Below are 27,070 nucleotides of genomic sequence, written 5' to 3'. Positions count from 1 at the left end.
CTTCTTGTTTTTTTTTTCCACAACCGTAAGGATTGTGATCGTCGATCCGAACGGTATCATACTGACCCACCTCCATCCCCTCCTCAACGTCGCGAGTAGCCAGGGTTTCTCATCTAGTCATCCACGGAGCCCGGAGTAGGAACATCTATGGCACCAAAACTAGATGCAGCAGCATCTGAAACAAGGAACCATTGATTTAGAAGCTAGCCTTTCACCCCAGGCAATGACCTGGAAAATAACCAAACATCTCATTCTCAAGTCCCTCTATTGGCTCAGCTCCACCTCCGTTCCTTTCTGCTCCATCCGCTCCACTGCCAGACATCATTCAAAGCCCGCAACTCTCCATGAAATCCCTAGCTTTGCACAAGGATATATCTTTGGAAACAAGAATTGAAATTAAAAAGTTTGCTTATGGATAGATCTATGCAAACTATAATTGGAATTGAAATTGAAAGGTTTGATAAAGATTGAAATTGTATGGTATCACTTTTTTATCTACTCTGGGGTGCCTGTTATTGAGAATCAATTCATTATCACTAGGCCACTTTAGTGGTTCGAGCTATCTAAATGAAAAAGTAAGTGAACTTCCGGGTTTGCTTTGAAGGTCATTCTTTCACTTATAACCTGGGATATAGGTGAGCTAAATTTGAATAGTTATTGGGTGTCAAAAGGACAATCTTGGCTTATATGTGGTGGTGGGGTTGTTAGAAATCATATTAGTAGGATTATCTTTACGCTCTCTCATTATTGTGGTGTGGAAAGCAATATGCATGCGGAAGCTAGAAGCATTTTTTTTTTTTATAGCCTTACATATTGTAAAAGTCTTTGGATTCTAGCATTTTTGTAACACCTGCACCATAGGAGGATCTAGACCGTCCATTTGATGGGCAACAACATAAACAGGCCGTGCCTCAAAAATCATTTCCATAGGATGATCCCAACCCTCCGATCTATAGAGGTTTCCATAAAATACAGTTCCAATATCAATAGGAGGGTTGGGGTCATCCTATGGAAATGATATACTAGCACAACCTATTTAGGTTGTGGCCCATCAAATGGACGGTTTGGATCATCCTATTGTATAGGCCGAGGGTACTTTTTTTTAGAAAATATTGGTATACAGAGAGGTTTACGCCTTGTAAAACCTCTCATGCCATGGAGTCCTGCTAACTGTAAAAACCTAGAAATTAGCGATAGGTAGGACAAAAGTAACACCCTTAATATTTGGAAAAGTAGGCTGCTGTTGGATCAAATATCAAGGGCTGTACCGCCTGCAAGTGACATCACGCTCAGGCGATCTCAATCCTACTTAGATAATAAAGTTGACCCGTTGTGGTCCGGTCCTAAGACTCCTTCTCACGCAGAGCCCTAGCAGGATCCGTTTTTTCATTCCTTCACTACAAAATTGACTCTCTCTCTCTCTCTCGCGGAAGAGAGTTTTTTGCTAGAGGAGAACCAGATCATCCAGGCGACTGTATGTTTTTTCTTTAAATCTGGTAATTTCTCTCTCTCACATTCTTTCGTGGTTTCTGCGTTTTTTTCTTGTGGGTTTCCGTGGCAATTTTTTTTTTTTTTTCCATTTTAGGGTTGATTTTGGGAATTAGGGTTAGAAATTATGTCGGTTGTGTTTTTTCAAGACTAACCCGATATTTTTATATTCCAAACTGTGTTTTTTCAAGACTAGATTATTTCAATGATCGTTTTAGGTGTTATTTTGAGGAATTCGAGTTGAGGTTTTACCTAGAAATTTGATTAGCTTTTGGTTGAATACAAATCATTTTTAGCGAAAAATCAACTCAACTCAATCCACTTGTGTTTCTATTTTAGGCCTGCAAGCTACAGATTCTTTTGCAACTCTAATTTTTTTGTTGGGTTTTCTGCAGATTTTTTTTCTCGCATTGGTGCCCTAGCTTCAGAATTTCACTGGATTTATGGTTTCTAGATAGAACTTTAGCTTTAAGGCTTCATTTTCCACATTAGAGATGAAATCTAGAATGAAGATCTGGTTTAAATTAGGTTTAGTTGTTTTGCTTCTTTCGTTTGTTGCGGAATCAGAGTCTGCGGTTATGAGCGTAGATCTAGGTTCCGAATGGATGAAAGTGGCCGTTGTCAATCTCAAACCTGGACAAACTCCAATTTCCGTTGCCATTAACGAAATGTCGAAGAGAAAATCCCCCGCACTAGTGGCGTTCGAAGGCGGAGATCGTCGTGTAGGCGAACAAGCCGCGAGCAATATCGCTAGATATCCCGATAAGGTCTATTCACAATTTAGGGATATGATTGGAAAGCCATTTGAACACGTGAAGGCCATGGTTGATTCCTTGTATTTACCTTATGATTTGGTGAAAGATTCTAGAGGCGCTGCAAGTATTAAGATTGATGATGGGGTTACTATTTACTCCGCTGAGGAGTTAGTGGCTATGCTTCTTAGTTACAGTTTGAATTTGGCAGAGACCCATTCGAAGGTGCCGATCAAGGATGCAGTGATCACAGTCCCACCTTACTTTGGTCAGGCGGAGCGCAAAGGGTTGGTTCAAGCGGCGCAGCTGGCGGGCATTAATGTGTTGTCACTCATCAACGAACACTCTGGTGCGGCTCTTCAATACGGGATCGACAAGGACTTCTCAAATGAGTCAAGGCATGTTATATTCTACGATATGGGTTTAAGTAGCACTTATGCTGCTCTTGTCTACTTTTCGGCTTATAACTCGAAGGAATATGGGAAGACAACCTCCGTTAACCAATTCCAGGTAAATCTCAACTTTATCAACGACCTTATATGTTGAATGATTTTAATCACCGAAAGAGTCAAGTACTTTTGTTTTATATTTATTTTTAGTTGTTGTTTCGAAGCTTTCTTAGAGAAGCTACATATCGTTAATTCTTACTGTATTAAACCAAATTATCATGCCAATTTTGCAGGTTTACTATAACTTTGTGAAATATCTTATGGGCATACTTGATCAAGGAAAAAAGTAACTTGTGTGCATAGATTAAGCTTAGTGTCTCACTGAAATTATTGTGAGATATGCAATGATTTGTCAGATTATCAGATTGTGTCTGACACATGATACACTCATTCCTTCTTACCTCTCTCTCTCTCTGACTATCTATGTATATGGTTATAATTATGTATTTTTTCTTATTCGATGTCCAAGACGTTACATTCTCTTAAAAGCTTCAAAAATGGTAGTCAAATTGAAGTATGAACAACGAACAATAGTTGGAGACTCATTCCACAAGATAGTGTTAAACATTGTAATTTTTGTTTAGAACATGACTGAAGTTAATCCATTCCAAAAAAAAAAACGTGACTGAAGTTAATGACATAAAAAATCGACATGACTGATGTTAATTTTCCTCTAATTATAATTAGTCACATGGATTCGGTTTGGACATGTGATGTTGATCTGTATAAGTTGCCCTAGAATGGTGATTTGATGTTCTTCATCTTACATTACGTTTTACAATGAGAAGAACTATAGTGAAAATTCTGTTTGCTTGATTTATTAGAGATTACATGTGCATTATTCGATCTGCCTTCGCTGGCCCCACAAGGCTTAACGGTTCTATTGAAGATGAAGTACTCCCTTCATGGTCCGAAGTTGGCTTTCTCCTTTAGTAGCAGTCCGTGGATGCTGGGGGCTAACTTCTAGGAATGTCAACAGTTAGTCATGTCAAGGTTTGAAGATTTTATGGAAACTGGCTGATACATTAGAGGGGGGATATTTGATATTTGATACATTAGGTGTGAGTTGATTGTTGTGGGACCCCAAATCCACCATTGTTGTGGCTTTTATTTTTCTATCATTGTTTTTTTTTCTACTTGGTTTTATTATGACCATGGTTTTAAATTTCGGCCGAAATGCGATATTTGGTTGAAACCGAACCAAAATTTCATGAAATCCGAAATTTCGGTCAAAATTCCGAGAAATTGATTTTTTTTTAAAAAAAATATAGTATTATTCTGAAATTTCAGCCAAAATTTTGGTAATTTCGGCCAAAATTTCGGATATAATAAAATATTACTTTTTTCCTATTACCGGCCGAAATTTCGGTTTTGGCCAAGGCAAAATTGGGACCGAAACCAAAATTTAAAACCATGATTATGACATCTTCAGTTATCTTTTTTGTTTCTCTTGATAGTCTTTTGTTACCTTTTAAAAAACAAACAAAGAGATGGTCTTAGATTTTCACCAAAACCGACATGAACCGATCGATATGTTTCTGATTCCACCCCCACCAAAATGCATACCGAAACCAAAACCATAAGTGTATTAGTGTTATACTACACCAACATGTGTTATATAATTATATTTATATGAATTAAATGTGAAATGTATTCTAATGTCCGTGACAAGGCCTGTATGATGCATGATTCATAAAAATCAAAACAAAAATAATTCCAATCCCTCTTAGGTACAATTTGAAGCTATAGGTGTCGAAAAAGTTACCATCGGCCGGGCTTGCCACGAAGCTTAAAGTGTGAAGGTTCATTTCAGGGGTGGGTCCAATGATTTCCACCGATGATTATGGCCTGACTACTACTACATCTTTAGCGCTTTTACAAAATTAGATGAAGGATTGGTCGGAAAAATGAGTATTAGAGATGTGTTTAGAGGCCGTCAGATTCTTCCTCCGGTGATCGCTGGCTCTGGCCTTCTGAGGGATCCTATTATATGCTCCTGTGGCTCCAACCTTGATGCTTGCACTCCAATGGCAGCGACTGGATGTGCAGGAAATGTCAATATAAAAACTTTGGTTCGCGGGATATCTGTAGAAAATACTCGGAGCCTAAGACCAAACTGGCTCCGGCCATGGTTTGGAAGCCTAAAATTGGTCCCTCTCAGGCTGATATTCACATAGAATCTTTAGTACTTGAGGCCCCGATTACCCTGTGGAGGAGAGAAAGAAGAGTCTTAAGAGATGTCTTATTGGGAGCTTGAAATCTGGATCATGGTTATTAGAAGACATATGGGAGTGGGCTAAAAACTGTTGGGGCATTCAGGATCTCCAAGAGCCTTACTCCATCAACTTAGTGGATATTCTTTTTTGCTTTGAGTTAGAATTGCAGGCGACCGCCATTTTGAGGCGGGGAGGGAATGCTTGGGGGGGGGGGGGGGGGGGGGTAGCTCTCAGCCCTTCAACCCTGGTTTCTAGCATATAACATGGGTGCTAGAACCATTAGGGTCAGATTTTATGATATACCTCTCCACGCATGGTCTTTAACAACTGTGGAGGGACAACACTTGGGCCAGGTGATCCAATCTCAACTTTCGGGTAATCATGATCATTGTATGACCTTTGCCTCGGCTCTGATCTTAACTCCACTTTGGAAATCTACCCCCTCATCCATTAATATAAGAGTTGAATCCAACATTTACTCTGTGGGAGTTAAGGTGATTACGGAAGATAGCATTAATAGTCAAGCAATGTCGGTAATGGGTGAATCCAGTAGTAAGGATAATTTGGCTGTTTGTGAGGGCTATGAGCAGAGTTCTGAAATTCGGTCGCTGGCGAGGGTGACCCCACAGGAAACGAACGCTAAAGGGTGGTGATTCGGTCAAGGAGCCGTTGGTGGGCCTAGGTTTGAACTTTGAAAATCCCTTGCCTGGTTCTGCATCCTGCAAGTCGCCTCGAATGTCAGAAACCAGACTGGCTATTGCGTCTGGAAGGCGGGATCAGTCTGAAGGTAAATCAACTCTGAAATCATTAAATTCTGTAGCTCGAGGCGCGAAAGGAAAGGCCCTTTAGAAAGATATTGTTGACAGCTGTATTCTAAATTCGACCAAGGAGAAAACCCTAAAAATAAAAAACTGATTTAATGTCGGAGGTAAGAATTCTAAGGAACAACGTTCGCGTGTAGGAAAAAGTAACCTATCACGAGAAATACTAGTTTGGAAGCGTGGGTGTTGGCCACTCGAAGGGGCCTATATGTTTTCACAAGAAAATTGAAAGGTATTGCTAGGAAAGAGGAACTCAAAAAGAGGAGACTCGTCGAAGACTCCCAGAAGATTCTTCGAAACTTTGATAACATATCTTCGCCTGCCATGTCAGTAATGGGACCGAGTCACCGAGTCGGGGTGGAGACACCCCTATTGCCAAGGAATTCTCTTTTGAAGCCGGAGATATTGAACTTTTGAAGGATCTATGCTATAACGAAAAGTTAGCTAGGGAGGAATCTCCCACCCCCCCTGTGAGGTTTCATTTAGTCCGCTAAAGAAGATTTGGGCTAAGTTAAGGAGAACATCTTCCAGTTCCGCATGAATTGACCTTAGTCACTCTGAATCAACAAGTGACAAGGAATTGAACCTACCCCTCCTTGAGCTCCCCATGTTTAGCAAAGTATTAGAAAAGGAGATACGCACTCGCTGGTGCCTGTGGGAGGAGGGAAGAAGCTCTGTGATCAGGGACCTGGAGATTACCCGGTCTAACGTGGATCCTGTCCCGGACTTGGTAGGGCAGGAAGAAGTTCATCTTTCGGAGGAACCTCAAGGGCTTGGTAGGGTCCCCAAAGGTAAGGAACCCAGGAGAATTACTCAGTGAAGTACCTGTCCCAAATGAGTTTGCTGATTTCTTATCAATGGGAGATGCCTTTGGGATTAAATACAAGGAGAACTTGGAAGCAACCAAAGGCATGTTCTTTGCAATGGCGACTAGAGATAAAGAAGAAAAGGAGATTAGAGAAAAAGAAGCGGGGAAGAAAACCAGGGAAGAATCATGAGTAGTAGTTCTTGTATGAAGAGGGATCAGGTTTAGAGAGAGGATTAATTTTTGTTTTGATCAAGTGAGATTTTAAACAAGGAAAATAGGGGAAGGGGTAAAATTTGTCGAGAGACCCCAGGCATGGAAGATCTATGACAAAACCTGCAGATGGTAAATCCTGTTAAGGTTCACCCAAGATAGCTAATATGTCTAATAGGTTTGAAAATTATCTGTTTATTGCCAGAATTCTATTCATTGGTCATGGCTTGAGAGATTCTGTCTTTCGCTTAGACTTTCTTATCTGGATAGCCTAATTTTGCCACCCTCTCCTGGAAGGTCGCGCGAGAAAGAGAAGTTTAGAAGTTTAGGCTGCAATTTCGTTTCCTGATAGAAAAGCTATAGTACACGTAAGTTTCAAAAGATACAGATGTAATGGTACTAGATTGTTATGGGAGTTGTCAAGACAATAAGGGGTGGAAAGAAAGAGAGTAAAGGTTGAGTTATTTCAATTTCTGTATTTTGAATTGGCTCGGGTGTGCCCGGGTCGTTGCTTGTTAGTATCCTGTAAAGCAGGTCGGGACTCCTGGTCCCGACTGCAATCCTAATATTAATAAAATTTGTCATATTTCAAAAAAAAAATGTGAAATGTGGTGTATGTATTACGCATAAATATTTATATGAATTATATTTGAATGTATGTATTTTTTCTTTTTTTTAAATGAGTGCAAATATCTTGAATGTATGTATTATGTAGAAATATTTATATGAATTATATTTAAAATTTGGTATGTAGCACGTACTGAATTATTAGACAGGAGTAGCATCGCATGTCACTGGGTGTTCCAACAATCCTATAGTCCTAATAATCCTGCAATCCTGCAGATTCAAGGTTTTAGTTTGAGAATCCTCTCTTTTGATTAATATTAAGCATATGTTTTGAGAGAGCTTATATACATCTATAGTCCTACATTAAGTTGTCATCCATCTTACACCAATCGGTATCCATCCTACAGTTGTTATCAAAGCTGCAACATTAGAGTCCTTGGCATTATTCCTGCATGAAATTGGAATCAGAGCTACATATACAGTGGTCTTCTCTTCTCCATCTTTCATCATTTTTGGTATCTAAGCCTAGGTTCCCACCATTCCATAGGTGATAGAGGCGCTCTTATGTTTAGCCGGTAACGTGGATGGTATAAAACAACAATTGGCACGAATTGAATCTATGAATCACACGAGATTCACAAAAAAAATGGAAATGCTTAGATTCTATGTAAGTGATGACAAGCAAGTGTGTGTTGATTAGGTACAACACACTAGACGGGTAGTTTGTAAAGCACAACATGAACCATGACCAAATGGTCATAGTTTCCAGGATGACTTTGCTCCAGAGAAAGGTGGGCGACATGGGAGCCGAAACAAAATGTAGTTTATTGGAACGTTATGAGAGACCAATTGTTGCAAAGATCTGCATTGAAGAATCTTTAGTGGTACAAAAGACTACATTCCAGAAGGATTTGAGAGGAGAAAGCTCTGGCTCGTGCTATGAAGCTATCCTCTTGAGTAAAGATCTAGAAAATTTAACGAATGTACCGGGCCAAGCAACTATAGACGAAATAAGTTACTTTAGCCATTCAGATCTACGGTTGTGTGCGAGAACTAACTGAGCGATGAGTGCTCAACGTCAATCGACAGGCGAGAGCTGCACTCGTCATCCAGAGTTGATTTTGACAACATGTGGTTTGCTCATATTACTTACATATTAAGAAAGTGACCATCATCCTTCAAAGTCGGTTTCACTAGAAGTTAGCCCGTGCCCATTATATGAGGATCAAGAGGGCAGCAACCATCATTCATCATTCTAGGAGAAGCAGAGTCACAGAATTAGTAGGAGCTTCAGATCAAGGTTTTAAATCTCGGTTTCGGTTTCGGTTTCGGTCATCACCGAAACCGAAACGTTTCGGTTTCGGAACGAAATTTCGGACGAAATCTTGTAAAAATTTCACCGAAATTTCGGTGAAATTTTGGAAATTTCCGAAACGTTTCACCGAAATTTCCGAAATTTCACCGAAATTTTGTACTTCACCGAAACGTTTCACCGAAATTTCCGAAACTTTTCACCGAAATTTCCGAAACTTCACCGAAATTTCCGAAATTTCACCGAAATTTTACCGAAACGAAACGTTTCGGCCGAAATTTCCGAAACGTTTCGGCGAAATTTGGTACTTTTCCGACTCACAGTGAATTTCGTTTCGGTTTCCACCGAAACCGAAATATTTCGGCCGAAACGAAATATTTCGGCCGAAACGAAACGTTTCGGCCGAAATTTAAAACCATGCTTCAGATAACACTAAAAGAATCTCTACATGTTGCTGGCACTAGATTGGAAAGTCAATTTGAATTCTTACAAGGAAACTACAACACGAGAAGCAACTCTGAATCGACATGGAGAAGTGTTGATAGAAGAAAATGTAAGACTGCTATATTGCACTACAAGAAATGCAGTTTCAATTCAAGGAACTGAAAGCGCTACTAGTAAAAGAGCGAGAATCTGCGAGAGGAGAAGCCGTGTATGCCTAGGATAATATCTTTTTTTTTTCCGTACATGCTCACATTACCGAGCACAGTGTTTGGACCCCCTCTTAATTTCTACTATTGAATCAAGGGGGGCTCATTTTTCATTTCAATGTGAGAGTGGTGAATTTCAAATTTCAATACCAAATCATCTTACAAATGATGAATGTTTAACTAAGCATAAAAAGGGATTTTTTTTTTTGTAATTTTACTTTGCATTTAATTTCATTTCATTAATATTGAGAATGATATTTTGTAGGCAGCATCATTGGACTGCACTGCAAAGTAACCACATCTTATGTATGGGATGTCAGAATGGCATGGGACCAATCCCACTCCGTAACTCTATGTGGTATTGACATAGAGTTGGAGTCCTTGAAGGGTTGACTGGTCGTTGTACTTTCTTAGGCTTTATTACATTTGTACTTTAACTTTACTATTCCAAACATGTGCAACAATGCATGTTACTAGGTATTCGATGTGATTTAGCCATTATGGATGGCTTTTTTACTTATTTGATGATTTCTAAGTATGTATTTGTGCTTATTCTAGGATTTTCTGAAGTTTCACCTTAAAATTTCATCATTTGCATATGTTTCCATGCGTTTCCGTGATTTTACAAAATTTCCAACTGAATCCGAAATGTTTCCGTTTCTGTGCTTACCAAAATCGAAATTTTAAACCTTAACTTCGATCAGGAGACATACGGAGCTCTCTCAGGGAGTGCCTTAGACACTATGGGTAGGGAATCCTGAGATTCATCGTACTTTTACAGTTTTACCTTGTTGGAACATGACTTTTATTGGCCCAGGATTGGCTGTGACGTTGAAGAATATGTTCAAACTTTCCTAACTTGCTAGTAGGACAAGGTGGAAAAGGCAAAGCCATTGGTGCTCTTAGAAACGTTGTTTGTGCCAAAGAGTCCCTAGGAAGGTGTCTCCTGGTCTTTATTGTGTGTCTACCAAAGGTGGGGGAGTTGGGCTCCATACTAGTGGTATTAGAACAATTTTCAAAGGATGCAACCTTCATCCCTGCACCATTGCATTGCGGTGTAGAGGAGGCAGCCAAGCCATTCTTTCATCATGTTGTGAAGTACTGTGCGATGGGATTCAAGATTCACTGGAAGCTTGTGGAAGTCCTCAACTATTGGGAGCAAAGTTGAAATTTTTTACTAGCTTACAACACCAAGCTGACGGACAAACAGAGAGGGTCAATGCTCTCCTTGAAGAGTACCTAAGGCACTTGGTTAGTGCCAACCAAAGGAATTGGGTTGTTTGCTCAATGTAGTCCAATTTTGTTAGAATTTACAAAGGAGCTCTGCTTCCAACCAGAGCATGTTCAAGCTGGTAACTGGTCGGCAAGCTTCCATGCCCCATGCCATCATTGCCGAATATAGAATAAGCTGCCCACTTGCTTATCATTTGACCAAGGAGTGTCACATTAATGCTGACATTGCTAGTCTACATGGAGAAAAGCTTCCAAAAGAATGAAGTGAGCAAATCAGGACTGAAGACCAATGAATTTCAAGGTTGGAGACTTATTGCTCGTGAAATTCAATCGGAACCAACCTAGATTCACGTGCAAGGCACACAAAGGCTTGGTTCAAAAGTTTGAAGGCCCACTTCTTATTCTTGAGTGAGTTGGAAAAGTCTTCTTTAGAATTCAACTTCCTACATGGCTGAAGATCCATCTCATCTTCCATCCAAGCTATTTGAAGCCATATCACGTCGACAGAAAAGACCCCAAGAAAATCACATCAACCACATGCAACGTCCTTCCTGCATGAGGTTGAAACCATAATGGCCGAGCGCATAATGCCCTGAGGAAGTTCTACAAAGTCGACAACAGAGTACCTCATGAAGTGGAAAGTGCCTACCAGGATTTGAATCCAGTGCGAACCCATAGAAAGAAGCTCCACCTGCTAGAAGAACAAGTTCCAGCCTATTTGCAGTTGTTGATGAGGGTGTCGACCTAATTAGGTGGGGGTGTGTCACGACCATTTCGTTCAATGGTGTTTGCATGGCTTATGCTCATGGCTTGTATCATATATGGGGGTAAATATCAATTTGGTACTCGGGTGTGCAATTACCTTGTAAAGTTGTAAATGATTGAATTTAGCAATAGAGATTGTTTGATTTCCTCTCCATTGCTTGTGCCTTTGCTTCTGCTCCCTTTGCTTTCTTACTTGCTTGTGAACTTAGCTTCTTTTTGTGCTTCCTTAAGAAGAAGAAGAAGAAGGTAAGGGCTGATTTTTTTATTTTTTTTGTCCTTTTCTTTTCTTTTCTTTTCATCTTTTTTATATTTATAGTTTATACTCATCCTACAATAACAACAACAGAAGTATGTTTTTTTTTCTGTTCTTTTCTTCTGTTTTTTGTCCGTTTTTGTTTTTCTTTTCTTCCGTTTTTCTTATCTTTTTTCTTTTCTTTTTTCTTTTCTTTTCTTCTGTTTTTCGTCAGTTTTTTCTTTTCTTTTCATTTGTTACCATTGCTTGGTCGCGGACTCTTCCCTCGTTCAGATTCGTCTCTGTTTTCGACCTGTGGCATGGATGGAGAGAGGTTTGTTGGGGTAGTGAGCATAATTTTACCATCTTGTAGAGTTGGTGCCCTCCCAATCCGGGGTGCTTTAAGCTCGATTTCGACGGGTCTAGCTTGGGGAATCCTGGACCATCATGGGTAGGGGGAATCCTTAGGGATAACAGTAGATCATTCTATTCTAGATAAGGTTGTCGTGGGAAGTGATTCCCTCAATGTGATCCATTGGCGAAACGATTCTTCTTGGCCCCTGTGGAGGTTTGCGAATTGGTTGGAAGAGATCCCAAACTGTACAGGTGGTTTCCTGATAGCATTTCACCATGTCTGACGGCCGGCAAGTAGAGAAGCTGATCGGCTCGCTGGAGATGGAGTGGATAGGGCCTCTTTAGCTGAGGAAGGGGTCTATTGGTAGAGCTTTGTATTGTGCAATCGTATCTGCTCTCTCTCTCTCTCTCTTCATATGTCTATTGTATTTTTGTTCTTTTTGAAGATTGCCATGCTACCTAGCTTTTTTTGTTTGGTTGTTACATATTTGATGCCTATTATAGTTTTTTACTTTTTTTTTTGCTTCCTGGTTTGTTTTAGATTTGTCATGGTTAGTTCTTACACTCCTGAATCTGTTGCAGGTCAAAGATGTTAGATGGAACACAAAACTTGGTGGCCAGAATATGGATTTACATTTGGTGGAGTATTTTGCAGATGAATTCAATAGTAAGGTTGGGAATGGGGTAGATGTGAGGAATTCTCCCAAGGCAATGGCAAAATTGAAGAAGCAGGTTAAACGTACTAGAGAAATTTTAAGTGCAAACACAGTCGCTCCAATATCGGTTGAATCTATTTATGATGATATTGATTATAGGTAGGCAGCTTTTAAGTTCCTTCTCCAAATTCCTATGATGAAATGGTCAATTTTTAGATATGTAATGACTCTAGGAGGCTCTGTAACTGTTTATGCTTGTGTCTTTTTTTCACGTGCTATTGTAACTATGCTGTTTTCCTCCATGTAACCATCCATGTTCCTTTTATTCATAACATTTATCATTTGACTTAGCATCCAGCATGAGTTATTACACGCAAACACTTCCTACCATTCACCATCAAAATTAACATATTGTTAATGTTTATAACTTTGGTTACTTGGGGTTAGGACTATAGCTCAATAGTCGAGGCTTTGTATCTCAACCTTGGGGTTGTAGGTTCAATCCCAGTTTACCGACCAAAAAAAAAAAAACTTTGGTTACTTGACTTTTAAACACACCGGGTAACTTAAGATGCTGCCCGTTCACATTTTTTCTCTTATTTGTTTTTGAAATCTGAAATTATTCTTAATTAAATTCTGTGGGGTTTTCTTGTTTTGCATGTCTTTAGGCTTAGGAAATTGACAGGAATTAGTTATGTTGTCCTAAATCTCCTTTTTTTATTCGCTTTCTTTAGGAGCACTATAACTCGTGAAAAATTTGAAGAACTATGTGCTGATTTGTGGGAGCAGTCTCTTATCCCCGTGAAAGAAGTGCTCAAGCATTCCGGTTTGAAGGTTGACAAGTTATTTGCAGTGGAGTTGATAGGCGGCGCTACTCGTGTTCCCAAATTGCAGGTTAATATCTGCACTTTTTATTCACATATCTGAGAGATGAATCAATATTGGCCAGTTACTGCATGGTTGCAATTTCTGAGCCGTAGAAATAGCAATCATTTTGAGTAATAATCATGTGATCCATCTCCCGAAACAGTAATCTTATCAATATCTTCTTCAAACTTGGCTTGGGTACCGACATAGATGCATTTACCTTCGCATTCAAAATAAATAAATAAATAAATGCATTTCCTTACTAGAGTATTTCCCATTCCCACAGACCTTGCCATGTGCTGTAGTAGTCACTCAGCCTTTTGTCTAACAACCATAAACTCCTCTTGCTGATGCTTTAGAATACGTAGGTCATTGGATAGAGGTTGATAAAAATGGATTTCTTCTCACAGACCTCGCAATGAACTGTAGTAATCACTCAGCCTTTTGTCTCCTTGCTGAAACAAGGTGTTTTCCAGCAGGGCATAAATTCGAGTGATACTGGCTTCAGAGAGTATGTATCTCGGATGGATTCTCAAACGTCCTTAACTGTTTTAAGAAATATGACATTGGCACTCAGATGCTGTTCCATAATGCCACAACAACGCCATAATTTGATAATTACTCAGAGACAATTGCCATACTTCGGATCCATTTTGGGTTCAGTCAGAACTTCAATTTACCACGTGCACCTAAAGTACCTTTTACAGATCGAGGCCTCGTTAATTAATTGGGCCCATTGAGTTTGACTGGAGTCAGCTGAAGAGGGTAGCTCCATGACCGGGATTTTTTGTTTCATCTATAATGAGAAGCCACAGAAAATTAAAGGAGACAGCACCCAAGGCAGTTCACTTGTGGCCCAAGATAACATTTGACATTTCTTAACTGGCACACTAGCCATAGAAGCACATACACAATGGAACAGCAGTTCGCACAAGGCCCAATAGAGCCCACAAGGTTTTAATTTTACATGCCAGACATGACACAAAAGTTCACAACGATGGGAAGCAACCGGCCCAACAGTCTGCAAGTTGTCTGGAATCTGGATTCAGTCCACAGCAGTCTATACAGCACAACAGTTCACAAGGATGGGTGGCAACTCTCAGAAGAGGGCAACAGTCCCAACAGTCCACAAGGTGTTCAGATTCAGTTCACAACAGTCCGCATAGATGCACAAATAGTCCACAGGATGTTACAATGCACTCCACAACAGTCCAGTCATTGGGACCAATGTTTTGAAAATCGGAATCGAATCGTAAATCGTAAGATTCATTCAAAAATATAAAAAATATGTATAATAAAAAATTATAAATAAATTAAAGAATAAAAATTGCCAATTATTCATTTTTCGTCCAAATTCATTAATTCAAACAGAAACTACCATGATTAGCATTCAATATCGTAGTATGAATTGTTTGGTGACAAACTTGACACATGCAAATCATCTCATTCTCATCCAAACCCATGCATCTTGGTTAATAATCTTTAAAAAAAGACACAATATCATATCAATTCTCAAAGTCTCAAACATCAAATGACAAATATCAATCATAAAAGACGGGAATCAATGTTGTCCTTATTATGGAAGTCTCCCACCTCGACTCCCACCTCGATGTGAATAATGCCCTCAACAAATGCTTTGTCTCGACTGGTTCGATTCGTTCAAAGTCCTACTCCTCCTCTATCTTCTTCCTTCTAATGAGAGGGATTTCAAAGGCTTCTTGTAATGTAGAAAGGAAATGAGGTATTTTGAAAGAAAGACATATTTTCTTTTATACAAAACTTAATTTGGATAAATCGTATAAATCGTACGATTTACTATCGAATCGTAAGATTCAATAAAAAATCGTAAGATTCATACAAATTAAGATTCAATCATGGGATTCAAATCGTTTTGCCTAAGAATCGTAAATCGAACCGTAAATCATAAGATTTTCAAAACAATGATTGGGACAACAATGGAAACAATCCACAATAGTCATTAACAGTCCAACAGTCCAAGTCATAATAGTCCAGAACTCATGCCATTTGATTTATTTAAATGTTCATTTAGATGCCTCATTAGGTGCAACACAAACAAGTGTAATGATGCCTTGAATGGGATAACAAAGAGGAAAGAGAGTGTGGTCTACGAATGAAAGAGATGGTATGGATTTTGGGGGAGTGGGTGGGGTTCTGGTTTGCGAAGGAAGTGATGTCCACTAAGGATAGTTTTTTTTCCTTGCGCGCATGTGCGGTAATGTCCAAGAAATTGGGTTTCAATTAGAAGTTGGATGGCTCGATCTAGGATTTTGAGCACTAGATCTAGGATTTAGAAGTCTAGGTCCGGGGTTTTTAAAAGTAGATGTAGATTTCTAAAGTGGAGATCTAGAATTTTCAGATCTTGGCCCGCATCTTGAAAGCCAAGGAAGAAGACATAATAAAAGAATAAGCTGTCTCCAAGAAGGAGAAAATGCAAGATCAGATCTAATGGATAAACCCAAAAGAAAATATTATAGTGATCCAAGGTCATGGCTCCTGCTCTGTTACAATGTCAGCTTAATTGACATGCATCCAAGTAGAAGAAGAAAAGAAATTTGAGTGCAAAAGAAGAAGAAAAGAGAGAATAGAGAGGGGAAGAAATTCATGTGGGTGAAATTGGTGAATTAGCTCACCACACATGATTCTATTACGCATGTTTTACACTTATTAAAATAGTGCAAAGAAGTAATGATGGGTCCTGTCAACTTATTTATTAAAAACAATTTAAACAAAGTTATGTTGGACTCTATCTTCAACCCCATGTAAAATTCCCAAGATGTCCAGTAGAAATATTATACTCCTTGTATACCAAGTAAGATGTTGTTTTAAATGCACTTGATCATGTACTTGGTGTGATTGCCATGTGTGCCTGTTTCCCAGCAGAAACAGTTGGCAATTTCCTGTGAATTTTATGATTTTGTGTCACATCGCTTTCGATCTCTCATGTCGGGCTGGAAGTAGACTTCATGGCAGGCTGATCAGTCAATATTAGTGCAGAGCCAGAGTGTTGATTCGCTTACCATCCTCCCATCTGTTGATATCCTCTTTCTCCTTTGGTATTTTGTGTTACATATTCTCTAAATAATCTTTTCTTATGAATTCTTCAAAAAAAAAAAAAAAATTCAAAATTTTCCTTAGAGCTATTATTATTGTAGAAAAAAGGGATTTTTTTAGTAGACCGGATAATTATATATTATTTAGTTCAAGCATGGTCTTCCTGTAGAAACTTTTTTATACTCATTAGTATTTTAACGTGAGATTTCTTTGAGTAGAAAACAAAAAAAACTTGCCATCATCCCATCTGATGCTATATCTGATCTTTTGTCTGCTGGAGCTGATTAACCCACATCATATTACTGTAGAAAAAAAAAAGAGATTTCTTTGGGCAGACCAGAAAAATATAAATTATTTAGTTCACGTATGGTCTTCCTGTAGAAACTTTTTATATGCATTGGTTTTTTTTTTTTTTTTGAAATGGTATGCATTGGTATTTTAGCGTGAGATTTCTTTGAGTAGAAGAAAAAAACTTGCCATCCTCCCATCTGATGCTATATCTGATCTGTTGTTTGCTGGAGCTGATTAACCCACATGATATTACTGTAGAAAAAAACCGAGAAATAGCTTCTCAGCACGGATCGAACACGATGTATGTCAAAAACGTCAAGAAACAATGCAAAGAAAACAATTACACAAGAAACACAAGATTTTACGTGGTTCGGCACTGCCTACGTACACGGTGGGAAGATTTTCACTATTTCGGTCTAGGGTTATAAACTCTCTTCTTCTTGGCCAAGGAACACATGAGAAAAACATGATCCCGCAACCCTAACATGTGGCTTATATATCAATGCCACTACATGGAGAAATTTACCAAAATACCCTTAAGTGAAAACCTAAAAATTAAATTTACCTTCCAGGATGCTGCTTCGGAAACCCCAGCCAGGGTGCGCTGCTCCCGGTACCCCAGCGAGCTAACCGCGTAGCTCGACCCTCGTGTGTGTTGCGCACATTAGTCCGTCAGGTCCTGATAATGCCAGAATACAAGACCTCTTCACAACAAAAAGAAAGATTTCTTTGAGCAGACCATATAATTATATATTATTTAGTTCAAGGGATTTGTTTGGGTCCATCTCATAAGGCATTTTGCGGGCCAGCTGTTGCATGAGAGAGCAGCCACATAGGCTCACTTTTCAAGAGATTTTGTCCTATTCATTTAATTCATCTGAGGTGGCTGCTCTCTCATGCAACAGCCGGCCCGCGAAATGCCTTCTTTAATGGTCCCTAGCAAATCCCTTACTTCAAACATGGTCTTCCTGTATAAACTTTTGCTTTAGTATATAATGTTATCTGCGATCTGTTGTTTGCTGGTCCTGATAAACCCACATGATAAATATGAATTGATATCTGCGCTCCCTTTTCCTTAATAAGCACTTTTCGATTGGCTATTATTGGCTTTTTTGGAAACGAAACTGCCTCTAACAGCTAATTACAAGTGTTTAATAAAGTGAGGAGTGCCATATCAGAACAATGGAGTGTGGATATCATTTCCTTCTATATTTAATTTATGTTCTAGTGGGCATCTGGATAACTCTGGGATTTGGCTTTCATCAATTGTTACGTGGTAAGCATGGGTCATAATTCTTAGTTTCTATATCTTCTTGAAGGTTATGCTCCAGGAATTTCTTGGGAGGAAGGATCTAGACAAGCACCTTGATGCTGACGAAGCAATGGTACGTGGGGGAGCACTTCATGCTGCAAATCTAAGTGATGGAATCAAGTTGAATCGTAAGCTTGGGATGATTGATGGTTCTTCGTATGGATATTTTATTGAATTAGATGGTCCTGATCTTTTGAAAGATGAGAACTCTAAACAGTTACTTGTACCACGAATGAAGAAACTCCCCAGTAAGGTAAGGGCAACGTGATTTGAAGCTGTTTATTAAGTAACCCAAAAATGATAAATGAAGCTCATATTATAGCCTTTAAGCTTCTTGCTAATCATATTTAAGTTTATTTGTCCCTGGACAGATGTTCAGGTCTATTAAGCATAACAAAGATTTTGAAGTTTCACTTAGCTATGAGAGTGCAGATCCATTGCCACCAGGGGTTCCTTCTGATAAGTTTGCACAGTATAAAGTGTCTGGTTTGACAGATGCCAGTGAGAAGTAAGGAATTGACTAATTATACCATAACTAGAGCTGTATTATGTCTTAGTATGCTTAAACATAGAAGGAATATTCTTAACCATGCTTCTTAGAAAAAATGTTGTGATATTCTTCTGAAAAAATGAAGCTTAAATGTTGTCACTTATATCTTCTTTGTTGGAATTGCATTAGTAAATCATAGCTAGGTAAAATCTACTCATGATGGTGTACTATATGTTCCTTCTAGGTATGCATCTCGCAATCTCTCTTCTCCCATCAAGGCAAATCTACATTTCTCTCTGAGCAGAAGTGGAATAGTTTCTTTTGACCAAGCGGAAGCTGTTATTGAGATTTCAGAATGGGTAGACGTTCCAGTTAAAAATTTGACTGTCGAGGATTCATCTACTGTCACTTCTAACAGCTCTGTTGAAGCAAGTCTCGAGAAGAGTTCAGATGGGAACAAAGAGAATTCCAACATCGAGGGTGGGGCTAGTAATACATCTGACCCTACTATACAAGAAAAAAGTAGCGCGAGTGTTGTTACAGAAAAAAAGTTGAAGAAACGGACCTTTAGGGTTCCATTAAAGGTGAACATTGGATTGATTCTTTGTTACTTGTTCTAATACTATTTAGTGACAGACAGTGGCTGTAATTTGACTAAATTTTCAAGTCATTTTGAATTATTATTGCATCATTGCCTTTGGTTAACTTTTTCATATTTTAAACTTTAAAGTAGATTGTGGAGATTATGGTGGGACCTGGAATGTCTCTTTCAGAAGAATCTCTTTCTGAAGCTAAAGCTAGATTGGAGATGCTGGATAAGAAAGATGCAGAGACAAGAAGAACTGAAGAACTCAAAAATAGCCTAGAAGGATACATCTATGCTACAAGAGAAAAGGTAAATTCGATATTCAATGATTGGGGGTTTTGTTGGCTTTTCCATCTCATTCCATAGTTTGCTCATACTGAAGTTGCTCTCTGTGTACTTTTCCTCACTTTCAAGTCATTAAAATTTCTGATGAATGTATTACTGCTGCGGTCTGGAATCACATCTCGTCTTTGTAACTTGTGAACTTTTTGGCTTCATGTGTTTAGCGTGTTTGTTATTATGGATCATGCTTTTAAATTTCGGCCGAAATACCGAAATTTCGGATTTTGGTTGGGACCGAAACCGAAATCCCCCGAACCCGAAATTTTGAGAAATTGATTTTTTTCTTTCAAAAATATAGTATTTTCCCGAAGTTTCGAAGTAATAATTAATTCCGTTTTTTACCTGATTTTGGCTGAAATTTCGGTTTCGGTTTCAAATCCATGTTATGGATTAAGAGTTCAGTTTCTTTTCTTTGTGTTTTTGTTGCTAACATGGTTCTCCTACTTTTAGTTGGTTTAGTTTTCATTAAAGGCTTCTCTTGATTTTTTTTTGCTGTCACTTTTTTGCTTAATGCCAGTTAGAAGCTTCTGCGAAGCTCGAGAAAATTTCTACTAAGCAGGAGCGTCAATCTTTCATAGATAAGCTTGATGAGGTACGCACGGACCTTGTGCTTCAGAGGGTGTAGACCATTGTTACTTTGGAAGCTCTCATTGTTTTGCATTCTAACCTTCATTTCTGACTTCTGATTGCAAATTATTTCCTTTCTTCTCATCAAATCACTTTTATTTACTTCTCAAGAATAAAATTTCTACTATACTATGGCTTCAGGTACAAGAATGGCTATATGCTGGCGAGGATGCTCCTGCAAGTGAATTTGAAGAACGCCTAAGCTTGCTGAAAGCTATAGGTGATCCCATATTTTTCAGGTCGGTGACTTCAATTTTAAAAGAGCTGCTTTTGCAGGCAAGGAAACTTGTACTAAGCATGGTATTAAATTTCGGCCGAAATTTCAGATTTCGGTTGGGACCGAATCCGAAATCCTCAAAACCCAAAATTTCGGCAAGAGTACCAAATTTCGGTAATTTTTGCCGAAATTTCAGGAAAATGTGATTTTTTAAGTTTGTTTCCAAGATTTTGGCCGAATTTTCGGTACATCAATGAAATTTGCTTTTTTTTATATATTGAATTTCGGCTGAAATTTCTGTTTTCAGCTATATGTCCAAAACTGAAACCGAAACCGAAATTTAAATCCATGGTGTTATGATTCAACTATTTTATACAGGTTAAATGAGCTAACCGCACGGCCAGCTGCATCTGAAAATGCTCAGAGATATCTCAGTGAGCTACAAAAGGTATTAGAGAGTGGTGGCACACTGTGATAACCATGTTCTATCTTGAATGCTGTAGAATATTTGCTTTGTTGAGCATGGGTGGGCTACCAGCCTATCATGCTTGAAAGCTTGAATCTGGATGGTAACTGTCAGATACATGATTAAGATTATTCATGCATCTTTTGCTAATAACTTGAACCGATTTCTATTTTACACATCTGAGTTAGCTGATATCTGACAATAAAATTCTTATGATTGGAGTTCTTAAAGTCAGATCCATTATGTTCTACGTGAAATTCATCGGGGTTACGAGTCTTGTAGATCCAATAAATATTTACTTTGGAGTAGCACCTCCTACCCTTTCCAGCCAAGAAACTTCGCTATCCAAGAATCCTTTTTTTTATATCAGACATTTTTTCAGATGGCATTTAATCGAATCCACACCTTGTGTATGGCAACAATATCATTGCGTATAGGCTATGTGGCAGTAACACAGATTCTTCTAAATGGGTAAAGTACCCTTATCAGACACATGTCATACACTGTTACTCCATGGATCTGGGGGTGGCACTTCTGGATTTACATTTTCCGTAGAGTTTGAGTTCCATCCATCCTAATGGTGAGTTTTTTGTATGGTAATAAAACACCGCATTTTATTTATCCAATTGAAGTCCCCATTATTTAATATTATTATATAAAAGTATTAATTTTGAAAAATTGATATTGATATATTTCCTAATCCAACTAATCTTTTTTTCATGTGTGTGGGGCGCGCGCGCGTGTTTGTGTGTCGTTGGAGGGGTTTTTTTTTTTTTTTTTGGTTTGTGGGGGGGGGAAGATCCTCATTTCTTCTACTTCACATTTATACCTTTGTATCCATGCAAACTACTAGTCCACATATGCAATATTGGCCATACCAGATACAAGAATTTCCTCTTTGGCAATAGCTGTTTGCCTGCGAAAGTAGTACATTTATCGCAGAGATGAAGCAGTAGTTATAATTGTCCATCTTGAAAAACAATTCTCTTTCCATTTTATTTTTGTAATGTTTTCATTTTTTATTTTTCAGAAAAGGTATTTATATGCTCTTTCCTGCACTATGCATGACAGCTCATCATTCTTTGGCTTGAGTTTCTCTCATAGCTTATTTTTGGATGCAACAGATGCTGCTGGTGCCTTAACTTGATCTCGTTTTTTTTTTCAGATTGTAAGTGGCTGGGAGAAGAATAAATCTTGGCTTCCCAAAGCTAGAATAGACGAGGTTTGCCATCAACACAAACTTTGTTAACTTCTAATACTTTTTTTTGTCTTGGATTTGATGGATTAATCTTTAGTTGGCATGTTAGATATTTATGGCCTGATAATATTACAATTGTAACATATCTAAAGCATTTGCTTTCAGATTCTGAGTGAAGCTGACAAGCTCAAGAATTGGTTGGAGGAGAAGGAGGCCCAACAAAAGATGTATGTTAGGTTCTTAGTTTCTGAGATAATTACTTTGTTTACTAGTCTTCTAATTCAAATATGGCTTATAATTTGTACACTTATGATATATCTTATGAGTATTCTTTTCAAGAAAAAAAATGTCTGTTCATTATTTTTATTTATAATATTATATCTTGCTCGCGTATCATCTGGAACCAAGGTTTTGTGTTTCGGTTTTGGTATGTGTTTCAGTCGTGATGGAAATGAAAACATGTTGTTTGAGATGAAAATTTCGATGGAAATCCTATAAAATTACGGAAACATATGAAAATATATGCAAATGATGAACATTTGAGATGAACTTCATGAATCATTAGAATAAGCAAAACTACACACCAAAACCATCACACAAGTAAAAAACTGTCCATAATGGTTTAACACCATCGAACACATAGGCCATGTTTGGCGGCCATGAAAGTTTTTTCCATGAAATTTTAGTTTATCAAGTGGTGAGAGGGCAAGGAGGGGGGAGAGGGAAAGAGTTGAGGGGGCATGATTGAGGAGATGGTGTGAAGTAACTGAAAAAACAGGGAGAAGAAAATCTCAATGCAAAATAAAGTTTTCTCTTTCCTTATTTTTCAGCCACTTCGCACCATATCCTCACTCATGCCCTCTCAACTCTTCTCCCTCTCCCACACTCTCTACCTCTCTCTCTACTCTTGGTAAGCTAATATTCCATGAAAAAAATTTCACGGTGGCCAAATATGGCCTTAGTGACATGCGCTGTTGCACATGTTTGATAATTCCTTATATCTGATCTTTCATATGTAATTCATATAAATATTTATATTTACATAGGCCACATTTCACATGAAATTCATACAAATATAATTATGTAACATGTATTGTTATAATATACCACCAATACACTTATGGTTTTGGTTTCAGATTGTATTTCGATTTCATTATGTGTTTCAGTTACGGTATGTGTTTGGCGGTGATGAAAGCTGAAGCATTTTGATTGCCGGTGGAAATTTAAAACCATGCCCGGAGCAATAGGTCAATTGAAAGCAGTTTCAAAGTTGTAAAGCTCCTTTCCACTCTTTTCATGAAGATTGCCTTTGTTGCCATCAGTTTGAACTAAGAGATGCAGTTAATGAAGTAGGTGACATATTAAGGGAAAAATCACTATTACTGGCTTCTTAATCTTGTTATCCTTAAGAACATAGGTCCCATTGAGTTCTCAATAGTTGGTGGCAATGGGAGCTAGAAGCCCTCTTCCTTAAGCATAACACAGTTCAACACTTCTGCAAGATTTTGTTCAGGGAAACATAGTACAACGACTTCTTCCTTAAGCATAACACAGTTCAACAATTCTGCAAGATTTGTACTGGTACAAATAATACCTGATTGAGACAGTTTTGGTAATAGGTCTGACATAGGACGGTAACAACTTCTATGATTCAACCATGAAAATATGATTAAACAATTGAGATTTTAAGATTATCCATGAGTAAATTTAATTATGTAAATCAATCTACACATGAATGCAAATAGCAAGAATTCCAAGAAATCACAATTCTCACAAACAAGAAATTTCGTTAACCCCACAAAATGTATTCCAATCCCACGTACGAAATTTCACAAGGTCTCACACACTAGCAATATGCCTATGTGGAAGGTTTTGGTCCTCAAAGGAGGCTTTGGGTAGGTTTCAAGTTGTGCCGACACAAACCGGGTAGTTGTCAAAGGATGCCGGGATGGTGTAGTAGGATTCAAACTAAAACAAGTACCTAGAGCATGCCTTGATATACTATATAAGGTCCTTAGTGGGTGTCATAATGAGATGAATAAGCCGAATTAGCTTTGAATTTTGAGTATGCGCGAGTCTTGGAGATGCTATAATCAGTATGTATTTCTTTTTTAAGTTAGTCCTATTTTTTTATTTTTTTTCACTCAATATATGTTTGTGTCTTGGGTTACCCGTACCTATATCCTCCTCTTGGATTTCTAAAAATGTGGAATTGTATCTTTGCCCTAGTATCCATATCAGCATCCTTATTTGTATGTGGTATCATAGGTTAATATCCGAGAAATCATATATATCACATTGACATCAATAAAGGTTTTTCCTTAATGCTCATGTTGCTTAGATTATTATTAAGTGGATGCATTTAGTAAAATCTACAATCATATAGATGAATACATTTATCGTTGGAGATTCTACAATATTTATTTTCTCTGGTACTGTTGCATAAGAATGGATATGACATAGAAGACCTTATTCTTTGAAGATGTTTCAGATTAGAGTGGGAAAAATCTAGCTACATTGTTTGTACTTTGTAGTAATCTTAAAGTTATCGAAGTATCCACCATTTAATATTTATGAACTCATGCGAATGAATAGTCTGGTTGATGCCAAGTTAGATTGACTACCATTTATACTTTCTATGTTCCCATGCAAATAAACTGACAACATCTCAAGTTTTTGCTTGAATATCTAATTTCATGTCATTGATGCCAGAGTTCCAATGCTTCAAATTCAATGCCTTTTTTCATTTTTAACTTGTACATGGATCTACTGGTTCTTAATTATTTTGGTAATTTGGGTTCTTTCACAGTACCTCTGGGTTTGACACAGCAGTCTTTACTTCAGAAGAAGTGTATGATATGGTAGCGGATCTCAAAGAAAAGGTACTGCAGATTTCCATTACTTTTCAAATGAAGACCATTAAAAATGCTGTTCATCTACTTCACAATTTACTTACCGAAATGAATATTGATATTTACATAGGTTGCGAAAGTTAATAAAATCCCCAAACCGAAGCCAAAGATCGAGAAACCTCCGAAGGAAGAAAAAGAAAGTAGAGGTGAGAATGGAACCTCATCAAACTCAACTTCTGACAATAATTCCCAATCTGAACAACCTACAGGAGAACCCATTGATTCATCAAACAACGAAGCAGATTCAGAATCTGAGCCCCATGACGAGTTGTGATCTGAACCTTAATGAGGTAAAGGCTCAAAATTGTGGTTATTTAACCATATATAGTAGAAGGTGCTCTGTTTTTGCTATGAGTGATTATAGGAGTCACTGGTTGAAAAGATAAACATAGAATATAATGGAAAAAAAGAAAAGATACACAGAGAGGCGGTAGTTTGTGCGGCTGACAGTTTTGTTAGGCAGTAATGTTTTGTAGTTTGGACTGAGCCCTCCTCTGGAAGGCCGCAAGCTGTTCTCAAGATTCTTCGGTTGAACTTAATTTACATATGCACGCTTTAGCCTAACATATAACTCTCTTTACCCTTCACTTTGGTAATTATCTTACATGGTTTCAGCAAATTGTAGGCATTACACAATTGCCTCGTATGTGGATGGTAATATGAACAGTTGATTTGTGGGCTACAATATTAATGGGACATAACCCAAAAAACTCATGATCAGAAAATCCAGACCATGCATTAGGTGAGCTTTTTGCTGTTTAATGTGATTTGTTGCTATTTCAGCTTCAGATTTCACTACAAAGTCCATATGTTGGCCACTGAATATTTATTTATGACAGTTTGATTGCCATAATTTCTGGGTCTGTGGGTCATTTATTAAATGAAAATTCTGTTAAGACTAGCATTCGTTTCTGTTTTACTGTATGTTCCTGACCTTTGATCAAGCATGAGGGGGAAATGGTTGTTTAAGATGTCGTCAAGATGTTGATTTTTGCCCCCTGAGATCTCCACATCAGACCTGGACCCACTGGGATGACCGATTAGATCAATGATCCTGATCGCCAAGATGTGCCCTTTGTTCATTGAGTCATTTTTACTTGTCAAGATGAAATGGTCTTGCTAGTCAGTCTCTTTATCTAATGCCACATTGAATCAGCGGTCCTGTACACATGTGAAGGCAGTAGACCAAACCATTGTGCGCTTGGGGCTATTTGGATGTATAGGCTATAGATGATATCCTTTCCTTTGAAAAAAACAGTTCACTCAAAATGAGTTTTTCAGCATCTGGGGCAGCTCATTTTTTGGTGTATTATTTATTCAAGCTTGAAAACTTGAAATGGAGGAAAATTGAAGCCTGGAATACCTTCTTTTTTTGTGTTCAAGTGGTAAAACTGGCATGATGGATTGACCTCCAAATGCAAATTAATGAGAACCCTTAGTAGAATCACCTATAATTAAAAAAAAGGTCTTGGCGAACCACAATCATAAACCCTCAACCCCTAATCCCTTTTAACACCTTGTAATGAAAGATTAGTATGCACTTGCTGTAACAATTTCATTGGATTAGATGAGCCCACTTTCATAACTGCTATTCATGGGAGTCACCAATATTAAACTTTAGTATCACCAATATTCATGGGAGCCTACAAAAACCAATAATTTTAGGGCGTGTTCGGCAACCATTTTCCCATTTTCCAGAGGGCTTCTCTTATTTGTCTTGCACATTGGCTCTTTGGCATAAATTCACGGGTTTGCTCGGGTTTGCTCCCTGTTGACCAGCGTTTGAATCCCGCCCCCGACTTACCTGATACACGTGGTGGTGTATCCATAGGGAGTAGTCCTACTCCCGAAGGGGGTGGGGACATCCTACGTCATAAAAAATTTAAAAAAAAAAGAATGAAAAAAAATAATATATATATATATATATATATATAGAGAGAGAGAGAGAGAGAGAGAGAGAGAGAGAGAGAGAGAGAGAGAGAGAGAGAGAACGGTTCCTACACATGTGTAGATAAGTTATCTACACACTAGCTTAAAATACAGTGAGGGCCACATTATTTGGGTGATCCAAACCATTCATTTTTAAGACCCTCACATAGATAGGGTGTCCACAAAAAATCAAATCCATAAGATCATCCTAACCATTCGAACTGTGGAGGCAAAAAATGGACTAATTT

The 27,070-nt window shown here is 38.2% G+C and overlaps 1 protein-coding gene across 1 annotated transcript; it reads left to right on the top strand.

Annotated features, from left to right (window-relative positions):
- Positions 1–1,341: 1,341 nt before the first annotated feature.
- Positions 1,342–25,464, top strand: LOC143887910 (heat shock 70 kDa protein 17-like). The gene is made up of 15 exons (XM_077392158.1): positions 1,342–1,496; positions 1,884–2,750; positions 12,440–12,672; positions 13,248–13,407; positions 18,063–18,308; positions 18,427–18,563; positions 18,790–19,129; positions 19,279–19,440; positions 19,991–20,065; positions 20,242–20,339; positions 20,696–20,765; positions 21,949–22,005; positions 22,147–22,208; positions 24,791–24,863; positions 24,964–25,464. Exons 2-15 carry the CDS (start codon positions 1,983–1,985, stop codon positions 25,165–25,167), a joined length of 2,685 nt encoding a protein of 894 aa, XP_077248273.1. The 5' UTR covers positions 1,342–1,496; positions 1,884–1,982; the 3' UTR covers positions 25,168–25,464.
- The last annotated feature ends 1,606 nt before the right edge of the window (positions 25,465–27,070 follow it).

The sequence above is a fragment of the Tasmannia lanceolata genome, unplaced genomic scaffold (assembly GCF_043159265.1).
Source record: "Tasmannia lanceolata isolate RefF3 unplaced genomic scaffold, GAP_Taslan_0.1 ptg000012l, whole genome shotgun sequence".
Taxonomy (NCBI): domain Eukaryota; kingdom Viridiplantae; phylum Streptophyta; class Magnoliopsida; order Canellales; family Winteraceae; genus Tasmannia; species Tasmannia lanceolata.
The sequence above is the reverse complement of the archived record's forward strand: the minus strand, read 5'-3'. Positions and strand labels throughout refer to the sequence as shown.